Source organism: Pholis gunnellus (genome assembly GCF_910591455.1).
Source record: "Pholis gunnellus genome assembly, chromosome: 22".
NCBI lineage: Eukaryota > Metazoa > Chordata > Actinopteri > Perciformes > Pholidae > Pholis > Pholis gunnellus.
In genome coordinates this window covers 11,797,162-11,808,970 of record NC_136549.1, presented here as the reverse complement: position 1 = coordinate 11,808,970, position 11,809 = coordinate 11,797,162, and the positions used below count along the sequence as shown (strand labels likewise).

The 11,809-nt window shown below is 44.1% G+C and overlaps 1 protein-coding gene across 1 annotated transcript; it reads left to right on the top strand.

Annotated features, from left to right (window-relative positions):
• Window positions 1-259: 259 nt before the first annotated feature.
• LOC306714132 (uncharacterized protein) lies at window positions 260-1,753 on the top strand. The gene is made up of 2 exons (XM_079184083.1): window positions 260-1,106; window positions 1,225-1,753. Exon 1 carries the CDS (start codon window positions 522-524, stop codon window positions 1,026-1,028), a length of 507 nt encoding a protein of 168 aa, XP_079040209.1. The 5' UTR covers window positions 260-521; the 3' UTR covers window positions 1,029-1,106; window positions 1,225-1,753.
• Window positions 1,754-11,809: the final 10,056 nt, after the last annotated feature.

Genomic DNA, 11,809 nt, shown 5'->3' with positions numbered 1-11,809 from the left:
TTTTGAATTAAACTACTGGATAATGTCATTCTCATATTATATATGTGTCTCCATTTATTCACATGTTTATTTATTTCATAAAGTCTCATTTATTTTATTCAGTTTTGAGCACTCTTGGTCTCCTTGTTGAGGTATCAGTCCGGGTTTCGCATGTCTCATTCCACACCACTAGGTGGCAGCACCACAATGCAGCTGCACTGTTAGTTTCGGGGAGCAAAGGATTGTGGGTGTTTTATCGCATAAATTGCAACGTGTGCCCTCCGTTGTAGTGTAGTTGATAAAGACGATCGTTGAGTAAGACGTAGAGTCGAAGCTCCTGGTTTTTAGTGAATACATATTCAAATTTTTTGCTTTTGACATTAAAAGAGAGTACAGTTTGTTAGAAGAGTCTATCCTCACTAGTTTTTACATTTTTAAACTCCGAAGAAGACTATTTTAACGCGCTCTCCAGAGAGGATAAACGAAAGCCGCCAAGTCACTCAGTCGACATTTTTCCTCTGCTGCTATTTTTTTGGTCGGAGATGTGTCTAGAAGCAATGGACACCAGATCGAAGTACATAAGAACCGACTGTCTGCGTAAAACCATGAAACCCGGATCGAAGTTGAGGTGGAAACTGTCCCGCGTCTTCACGGAGGAGGACGAGGCCTTGAAGCAGTGTCGGGCCGGCGCGGTGAGGACCATCCGAAAGTACCTCCGCCGGGAACAGAGGCGGCCACAGCTGGTTAAACTCGCCAAACTGCTGGGAGGCATCGGGAAGAAGGACAAAGGGGAGTCCGTGGATGAGGCGAGTCCCGCTGCGGCCTGTACGCGCCGCCAACCGTCGGGCGCAATGGCGCCGGAAAACACCACGCAGTACCTGATGGGTAACGTGTACGAAGACATGACTACAGACGACGTCCACTGTGTTCCAGTTGAATCTCTTTCACCCACGATGCATGCGCCACAGGACCCCGATCACGACGGCTGCCTCGCCTTTCAACAGAGGGACTTTGAGGAAGTGTTTGACCTGTATTGGCAACCGGAATGAACCGGTCTGCGCGGCCTTGTGTAACTGGTCTGGCCTCCTTTTCCAGCTGTGACTTTACCATAAAGGGCAAAGAACAAGGTGTGACATTTCATTGTAAATGCTTGTGACTGTACTTGTTCTGATGTGTTCTTTAATAAGCCCATGTTATTGGATTGCTATGTCGCATAATTTCATGGTTGGGCTTTATTTCTCACAGCGGCGCACTGGATGGTGCCCGCCCCCCCTACCCAGTAGGGAGCGCTCCTGAGCCCTGCTTGGCGCCGCCCCGAGGAACGAATCAAACGCACCCTCAGCTCTCGCGCCTGGCCACGGGATTGTGAAATCCAGGTAAAAACCCGGGCAGGTATTGTTGCACTGCATTTGTCATTCACGGCAACCGTAGTACACTGTGATTGCAATGTTGGGGCTGAAAGTGCTTTCCACAGTTACTGTTGTCTGAGCGTTTTCCAGGTCAACCTGCCGGGACACATGACTCCGCTGTGAGAGACGAGCGGGAGACCGAGGTCTGTCTTCACGTGACTGACGCAAGGTGACATTTAATGCCCATTGGTTATCTTGACTGTTCCCAAGAAGATTAAAGTCCAAATAAGGTGTGTGTGTGAGAGAGATGATCCTGGTGAAATACTCGTCGTTTAATGTAATGACAATTGTTTAATAACAAACTATGATGAATCCTGAGTTTAGATAACTATGTTCAATAAATATATTTGTTATATGAGAAACAAGTGACTGTGAATTGTTTTTTCTAATTTCTTGATTGTGTACATGATTAAAAAAATGCCACGTAAGTATCGTTTAGAAGCATAAACCTGCGTCGATGGTTACACATGTAGGTGGTTCATATATCCAGCTTCACTATGTACTGAGTGTACAGCGATAGTTCATCTTTTCAAGGTGAACTCCTGATGCAGTTTCCCTGCTGTCTCCACATGTTACACTGGAAACAGTTTTTAAATAGACACGTTGTAAGTAGACACAACACTCGTTTTTTTTTTTTTTTTTTTTTTTTTTAGCTTTATATTTCCAAAAAGGACAATGTTGGTTAGCCTATGACTCATTTGATTACATTCAGTTGAGGGCAGACTAAAATCAATAAAGGTTAAGCCATACTACTATGGTTGCATTATGCAATACAGTTGTAGCCCTCAATGCTACACACAATGTATACAAATATATTTTAATAATAAAACTGTTATATAAGATGAGTTCAATATGCAAATTTGAAAAAGGGGTATGCACTTCTGAATGGTATTTGCCCTGAAACCTGATACTACATGGCCTTAAAGGCAATTTCATAATTCCGGCATAGTCTCTCACAGCATAACATGTTAAATTGGATTACGTGAAAATATCTGCAGCGGGTACTAATGAATAAAAACCTGCAGCTCCATGTGAATTATGTCCAGAATCTGACTACAACAGACCTTCCCCACAAATAGCTGGTGGCTGAACCCTCAGAAGCATGACGTCACACTACTACACACACACAATTTAAGGAAGATGAAATGCAAAAAAAAATGATCTTGAAATATCAGTCACACACCAAGTGGTGTTTAGAGTATTATGGATGTACAGTATTTAAAGCCACCACATGGTGGCAGTAGTGTCCAACAAACCTGGAGCGCCCCTGCAGGTCACTCAGTTGGTGCCACAGGGAGAGGTGTTGATTATTGGTGGTCCATTTTTAGATCATGTAATTTCACCAGGAAGTTTGCACACTGGTACTTTTTACAGTCTCGTGGCACCAAACGTCTCAGGTTACACGTGAGACAACTGAAGCTCAAAAGCAGTTCCTGTTTGAATTGTGATTTACCGTCCCGACGTTTAGCTAATCTACATCTGATACGAGGGGGTTTTAATGGAGAAACTGTTGAGGAGCCAATAACGCAGCACACTAAAAGTTCCATGTCTTTTTAAGGGAAAGAAACTCACCAGGGGGAAAAGCTGCGGCGCGGTTATCTCGATTCTCTTTCAATCTCGGCCCGTCTGATTCAGAGGCTGATAATTCTGATAAATGGCCACAGTTGTTGCTCTGTGGTGACGCACCGACTTCCCCCTTCTCTCTTATTGCTGCCGGGGCCCGGATCCACTGTTTGCTGCCGGGATTCAGCACACGTCAATCTAAAAAAGCTCACCCTGTGGTCCAACTGCCAAGTGTGATGGTCAGCAATTACAGCGAAAGGTGCACTGTGTGTGTGTGTGGGGAGAGACTTGGACAGGACAGCTGCTGGCTGATTAATGGACACTCCTGTGGGCTGCCACAGCATCGATCGCCTTGTATTTGGTGTAGTGCTGTACAGGTATTAACTTGCCTCACTTCTGGGTCCAGCTGATCATTAGAAACAATAGTTTTTTCTCTCTCAATCTCCACTGCAACAACGTCTTCACTTATATTTCATTTAAGGACGCTAATTAAACCACTGGTTTCCAACATTTTCCACACTAATACGTCTTTGAGTGGGCAGTTTGATAAAAGAGAGACTTCCCTCCTAAACTCTCAAGAGGTTTCATTCATGTATAGCGTTGAGGCACGAAGAAGACACGTCCCTAAAATATTAGGGAATACAGATTTGTTGTTTGCAAAGGAAACTTCTCCACAGAGATCGAAAGGCCTCATTAGTTTCCTTCCAGAAAGAGTCCCTTTTCAGCAGTCTGTCCCCAGCTCAGCAGAGATATAACTCATGGGAGGAAGTTTGGGCACTTGGCTCCACATGAAGAGAGAGGGCGGCCGGCCAAGAGCTGGGATTTGGCTCGGACGGCACTTTTGAACACAGCCTCCTTCTAATTGGAGCTGTTAAAAGAATCTGGTGTGTGTGAGTGGATGTGTTTGTGTTGGTGTGAGTTTCGAGCTCTACTTAGAGTGTGAAAACACATCAAGGATAAATGTCAGGCTACTCTATGTGTGACGGGAATTAAGGGCGTAATCTTCATCCTCAAGTCCTTCTCCACACCCCACGTGAAGGCAAAAAATACTGAGCGGACAACCGTCGATGACTATCTGTCTGTGCTGACGTGTGTTTTCGGTGTGAACTTCAGGACGCACCCCCCGGAGAAATCAGATTAAAAGAGTTCTTCACATGAATCAAAACAGCGGAAGCAGCAATTTAAGCTCCCACAAGAAGGAATTCTGGCAGAGATCCTTTGTTGAGAGAAGTGACTAACTAAAGTGTAAATATTTCAGCATTTTTCCACTCATGGGTGGAACTTCAAAGGGATTTCTTGACTGGAAAATGGGGAGTGGTGGAGGTGGGGGGGTAGGTGAGTAATCAGGATGCTGAATGATTAGCATCGAGATCACAGCATTGTCATGTAAACTCTTTGGTGAAAAGTAGGCGGCAAAGGGTTTAGCACCCTGATTTAAATATCTTTGTCTTTGGAAGTGATGCCGTCCACAATGTCACTGGGGACATTGTGGCAGTTTAATGTGATGACTATAATACTAGGACTATATTTACTGTCTAAATCTATAGATTTACCTGTTGGGGGACCATTTGAATCCCTTAAAAAGCTCCCTCAGGTGAAAATGAAATTGGACCCTTTTCCTGTACAGTAGATGGCAGCAGAAAGATTGTCAAAGCAGCCATCTTGTGGTTAACAGGCAGACAGGATCTGTGTCTGAATCTCTCTGGTTGAATTCTCATCTCGTCCTCTCACCATGTTAACCCAGTTTAATCCGATACATTTAATTCAACTGCACTAAACAAAGAATATGTTTGATTCTTTACCAGGAATAACAAAAGTGAATATGCCTTTTATTTTTTCGCATTAGGCGTCAAAGGTGAGACGGGTAATCTTTCAGGATTTGGATGTTCTAGATTCTGGTTGGTCTGGTCTGTTCTTTATATTTACTTTAGTTTGGTTGTACCGCGTTTCAGTTTCTCAAGAATCTACTCGCTGGGAACCTGACCGGGAACTTTTCAAGGTGTCTGGGGGTTAAAATGGAGGGCGAATGAGATGAAATCATGTCTCGTTAAGGGACACTGAGGTGGTCATGTTACACTCATATCCAACACACCTGACCCAAGTACACACACACGGTACCATTTAGTTTTTGTCCTGCAGTGTGCGGGTAGATTCTAGCTGTCCTTCCTCTTTAAAAGGCCTAAGATACTGTGTGTGTGTGCATCATTGTTCTTTCTAACAGGAGGTTGTTTTACTTTAATTTTTCAAGGGTAGGTGTTCGCTTGGCACTAATGCACCCGGCGGCACAGTCACAAGGTGACACACACATTCACACCTCGGCCCAGTACGACTACGACGTGGTCAGTTAGCCACTAAACTAGAGTAGAGTGTCATGGGGATCAAGCCCCGGTGGTCTCAAGCTTGTTTTGACAATAACTTGGTCACATCTTCGCTTATTGTGCTGCTGTTTCTAATTTCTGGGCTCCATCTCCTCGTGATTGTTACTATTGTTATTATTGTGAAACCGTGTACTGGTCCCTAGACCCACTTCAGCCTTCCATTAGAGATTTGTATTGTGACCCAAATAGAAAAAAGCTCGCCGTACCCAGCCCAGGGTGAGCGTTTCATGTCGACCACACGCATTAACACGCGCTCAGACGAGCACACACTTGCACACAAAAAAATAAAAATAGGGCAAGAAGAAGGGGGCATTGACGTTACCCTGTGCACCCTTTGGGAACTAACCCCTCTGCTACACCGACTCATTAGTCAAAACAGTCCGAGGCGAGGAACTGAGGGATGTTCGTGCCACATCTATTTCCGTCCTCATCTCCCCATTTCGCTTTGCTCCTCTGCAGAGACGAAGCAGGGGGCGCGCATGGCCGTTGACCCAGTAGTTTCAGGGAAATATAGGCAGGTAGAGAAGTGTGTGTGTGTGTGTGTGTGTGTGTGTGTGTGTGTGTGTGTGTGTGTGTGTGTGTGTGTGTGTGTGTGTGTGTGTGTGTGTGACACTGACACTGTGTCCAGGGGAGGAATTTGCAGCATGCGGTGTTGACAGCTAACTGTGTCAAGGACGTGAACAGACAAGCCTGCTACATCCAGTGAGAGTAAGAGAGAAGACCTGATTCAGTCATAGCGCTAAAACACATGCTCCAGAGTGCAAACATCACTCTCAAAGGTAAATAATCTTTTTGCTGTTCCACGGAGCACGAGCAGACTTTTGGCCTCTTTCAGTTTGATCCTCTTTTCAGTGCTTCGTCCTGGGTGTTTTAGCAAATATCAAGTTGTTTTTTAGACAGAGTTGTGTGCACCAGAAGGACTAAACATAAGGGACGTGCAAACAGGATTCACACAATTTCTCTTCTCCCATTTTGCCTTGTAAACCATGTATTTTTGACTACTGCACGACACATACAACTCATAGACTATGAAACAAATACACACAGCATTTCTCCTCAATTCCATCGGTTCTGTGTTAATTTGTGAGCACAGCTCAAATGGCAAGTGTGACTCATCCTTTCTCACACAAACACATTGGGTTGTCAATCTTGCTCTATACTTCTACGACTGCATTGTAGCCCGAGTGGCGGATTCCCACGTCAGATTCTGTTTCATAAGAGGTCGGGGGGGGGGTCAGAGGAGCAGACTGTCGGTCATGGCTGCTGATTGGTGGATGAAGGTGAGGAGAAATAAAAAAATATATAAAACCTGATAGTGGGATTTCTTACCTACAAAAACAAGCTCAACAGGTGTTGAGCTTGTTTTTGTGCTGTGTAACTAAAACAAAATAAGATTTTTACAATATTGGCAAGTAAATAAGTCAAATACTACAGAGACAGACAAACATGTAGCGTGGAGATAATATTAGAATGCAAAATACTTGTTTAAGCATAACTATGTGTAATTCTTGTTTTTTTCTTGCAGCTGTGCTCGTTTCTTTTTTGGAAGAAGAGTTCCACCAGCCTCATTTTGTGCATTGTGACAGCCATATTTCTCAGGGCTCCTTTAACCAGTGAGAGCTTTCTTTGACCAGTGCAGCTGAGAAAAAAAAGTGTAGAGGAGATCAGTGACAGCGCGCTGCTGTGGGTCTTGGTGTCCCTGTCACTGCAGAGGCAGGAACAACTGTGTCATTGTCAGATATTGTTGAGGGCAGCGGAGTGTAAACACCAGATGGTTGAGTTGGTACCTGAACGGCATGTCAAGTCCAACCATTTGACGTTCAGCTGTTCAGCCTGTAGATGCAGTCCCTGTCTGAGAAGCCGTGTATGAAATAACCTCTGTGCGCGGGTGTACGGGAACATGATTGTATGGGTTGGTGTATGGATTATGGTTTTGTGTTCGGCATCCAATAAGGCAGAAATGCTTTCTAACACCATCTTCAATAAAAAACATAATCTGTCTTCATGGCCCTGTATAGAACCATACTGACTCCCCAGTGTGCATCAAATTACACGTCTATGGAGCTCAGTAGTTACAGATTAGTAACGATCCTGCAAGAGCAAGACGTGTTATTCCCATTGGAGCCAACTATTTGCAATCACGGTGCTGTATGGTATAGCAAGAGTCCGTATATGACATATGATGACTGTATATAAAGCTACAAGAGCTTGTGAAAGAGAAATTAAATGTGTATCGGCTTTTATTTTTCTCAGGGTATTTTTTGTGAAATACTGTGAAATTTGTGGCTGTAAAAACCATTCAAATGATTCAAGAAGAGACGAACAAATGACTTTTCAACTGGTGACAAAGGGCCACAAGTCTGTTTAAGGTTACAGGTCCACACGTCCCGACATAATACGTACGGCTGTGCACACAGACACAAATGTTGTGTTAATTGTAATTCCATTAAAACTGTTAAAATTCACTTTTCACTATAGGCTCCTACATTGTTCAAAACATGACTTGGTAATGGGCAGTTGCACATTCTCAAATGAGCCATTTGTTATGTTTTCTGCCTATACATTAAAAAATAATACACTTTTTTTAATGCATTTCAGGTTTAGATAATGATTTATAAGGGTTTAATCCTTTAATTGAACTAAAGCCTCAGTAGCTGTCACTTAAATTAATGTGTTTTTTCCCTGTGAATGAGTCACCTTTGGGGGTTTGGCCTAAAAGCAACCCAGCCACCTCACAGAAAACAGATCAGTGTTCTCCAGGGACGACTGAGTAACTTCTGATGAAAACACTTGTTTTCGGAGGCATTCGAGCCAATTCCACCTGCCGGCGGTCGCTTTTGTTCTGACTTTGTTGTGTGGCTGGGTTAAAATGAGGTGTAATAAGCTCGAGTCAATGCAGAGCTGTGAGTTTTGGCAGGAGCTAAATGGAGTCGGATCGATATTGACGAGAGAGACGAGGACGACGTGAGCCTGCTCCGCCCCACCCCATCGCCTGCTGCTGGACACGCTGCCTGTCAGCTATCTGTCACCCAATGCTCACATGCGGAGAGGCGCAATTATAGAGACACAGCGTCTCACACACACACACACACACACACACGCAGAGAGGTATCAGTCTACACAGCTTACTTTTGTTTCAAGGCACATGCTGTGTAGGGGATGCGGTACATGGAAATGGGAACATCAAATTACACTCTCTGTGTTAACAGTGAAGGCCGCTTATGTAACATGTCATAATAAGTGCAACTATAAACATCCAAATGAATCTAATAGATATAAAAACACAGCGCGCACGTACGGAAGAAGATGGCGACAAGAGCTGTGGAATTGACCACGCTTACTCTGCCTCGCCAGTGCCAGGAATAAAAGAGGAACATTGATTTCTGCTCTGCGGTGAAGGATGACTCACGCCGTCTCGCCGCCTTAACATGATGACGTGTGAGGGAAAAATGGAAAAGTGGCAGAACAGCAGCACACAAACAATCCTCCCGCACCCCGTGGATGAAGACGGACCGTCATCACCTTCAGATTTGAAGCCATTAAATGAGAAAAAAGGTTAATTTATTCGTGTACATCGGCAGGCCTGCAGCTGCTTATGAGACAGCAGCACACGTCTTGGCCCTCGGTGGTGCTTTCGACCCTCAGTGCCGCTTCTGTCAAAAACTGGCCACACTCCCTCTCGACGGCTGGATTTAAATTGGTTGTGTTCTATCCTGAGACTTTTGTGGTTCCGTGAGCTCTCCCAGAAGAAATGTGTCAAATTGTCGCTCTGGATCTGCATCAAAGTCAGTCAGGAATGCCCCCCACAGCCTGGATAATCTGTCACCACACATGCAACGTTACAGTATGTCTCTAAATTGTCAGTCCACTCGGGCAGAAAGATCATATTGAAGAATTGTCGAACAATTGTGAGAGAGACGACACAGAGACAGCTCAGGGACAAGAGTCCACACAGCACAGTACACAAAAACATACACATTACACTTTGCGTGCACATGCTACGTCCTCGGGGAGCATGGCAGTGTCTAACTGGATATTCAAAAAGTCATTTCAACACCAGATACACCATTTAACCTTTCTGTATCCAACGGAGATTCTCTGAACATGCATGCTTCTGTCACTCGCTTCCTCACATTTAGACTGGAGGTTAATGTTATTGAGATTCACACTTGTTTTTCTGGAAAGATGGGGCAAAAAAAAGGCAGCATAAAAAAAAATGTACTTTACAGCCGTAAATGGAATACACGTATAGAAATAGATGAACAAAAACTGTGACACAATGCAATGACAGAGGGTAGAGGTTGTATAATAAAAGCGTTCAGATATTGGAAGGAGGACTGGGGGAGGAAGTAGGGGGCTCAGGTGCTACTGATTGGATGGGAGGAGTTGCTTGATTGGGAGCTTCCTGATACAAAGAGCTAAAGGCAGGTACACAGAACACTTGGGTAATATCTGTTTTTTTACATTGTACAAGGTAAAATGTGCTACATAATTAAAAGACCACAATTCTTTTTGTATTTTCAAAGCTATCTGTGGTTCTTTTGCCCCTTTTTGTAGTCATTTTGAGTCTCTATGTAGTTGTTTTGTGTCTCTCTGTGGTCATTTCCAGTCTTCTCCTGGTTAGTATGTGTGTCTTTGAATGACATTCTGAGGGTGAAGTCCGGTCAGAGGGGGGCCTGACACTTTGTGCCCAGTCGGCCTGATCAGTAATCCATCCGTGTGTGTGTAGAAGATTGGTTAAAAAGAAGTGTGAGCTGCAGTTGTTGGAGAGTGAAGCGCTGTTCGGTCCTGCCAGATTAGACGAGCAGCTAAGTGTTATACTAAATGCTAATCTTTGTTGGGCCTTCGACATGCACAGCAAACACACGGAGCAGATGTTGTGTAAGGAGACCCATGAGCCACATTATTTGTGCAGGCTGTCAGACTAAACTTGCCCCCAATTAATGACGCAACAACTGGGGTTTAAAGCAACCGACCTGGGAGGCTTTGCTGCCCTCTTGTTCACATGTGTGATTGCTTTGATTTGGCCAGTAATTACTTTTCCAGCCAGTCGGTTGTTGTAGTAGAGTCACTAGAGGATGGACACATTTTAATTAGTTTAAAACTGTGATTCCCTATTCTCTATCTATTAGATGGCCGCATAAAAGCAAGTATTTAAGGTTTTCAGCGTGTCATGTAATTTGTGGTCCTCGAACACATTAGATGATGACAATTCACAGCTTGTGCAATAAAGTCATGAAGTTTTGCGGCAGGCTTCAGTATTTACTTAAGTTCTTTATGACTTGGCATGCAGCCCGTTGTAATGGGGAGCAGAGTTTCTGGCTTGAGGGCAGGCTGAGTTATGTAGCGTGGATTTCAGCTGTTTACATTTTGTGTTTCCTCTGCCATTTGATCAGATTAAGTCCAGAGAGTTGGCATTGTTCAGTCCACATTGTGAGCGCCGGAATGTTACGTCAGTGAGGGATTGCCGCTTCATTTACTCGACTTACAGTATAAACGCCTCACGTTCACTACCAGCTTTAATCAACGACACAGCTGAAGTGTATTGAAGGCTAAACGTATTAAGAACTGTGACGATAGTTGACTTGATGTTTGGATTTAATTCACTATTTATTTGGGTAATTTAGACCAGATTAGGGTTTCCCCTCAGCATTGCAGCTCTCGCTCTCCTCTCTCACATCCCACCAGTCTGTTTCCCTTGACAACCATATCTGCTGCTCATAATTATGCAAATGATATGGATCTCCGGGCCAAATAGATACTCATAAACAACCAACCCCTTCAACCCTCCCTGTGTTTGTCTATCTAAAGTGGCTGTGATTACCGGTGGAGGTGGAGGCGTGAGTTTAATTGAATGTCACAACTCATTTATTTTTTCATATTTGCAAAAAGGTCGGTTTTTAATGGACATAACTGTACACAGGGGACAGTGGGTGTGTAATTCCTTTTTCACATTTGAGCCTCCTACTCGTCAAGAAATGGACAGAACTGCAAAGAGATTGACATTTGGGTACTTTTCCTTCCCACACTATGTAAAATTCCCGTAGGGTCTATTTCTGTTGCGCCTGAAGTCATTTCTAGTCCGTCAGCGCTAATACTTTTATATCAACCAACCACCCAAACCGTTTCTTTTTCCACTGCCGGTTCCATTTTCCGGCAGAACAAACAGTCCTTTCTTTCCCTCCATTTTCCCTCATCTGTCCATCAGTGTAATTGCACTCTTCCCAGCAATAGAAAGGAGCTGCCACAGTCCTGTCAAGGAGACGGTGGTTAAAGCGTCCCTCAGGAGACCATTCCGACGCTCTGGATATCTCGGTTGTTTCTGAACAGTTTGTGGAATTGCTCACACCTCAATTGTGTCACCTCACTGGCTTTTTTTTAGACTTGAACTCGCCATCGAGTAGCTGTTTTGGTGAATCAGCTGCTGAATCATTCATGTCAAAGGGATTTACAATTGGCTGCTTTTAGCTTTCAATGTTG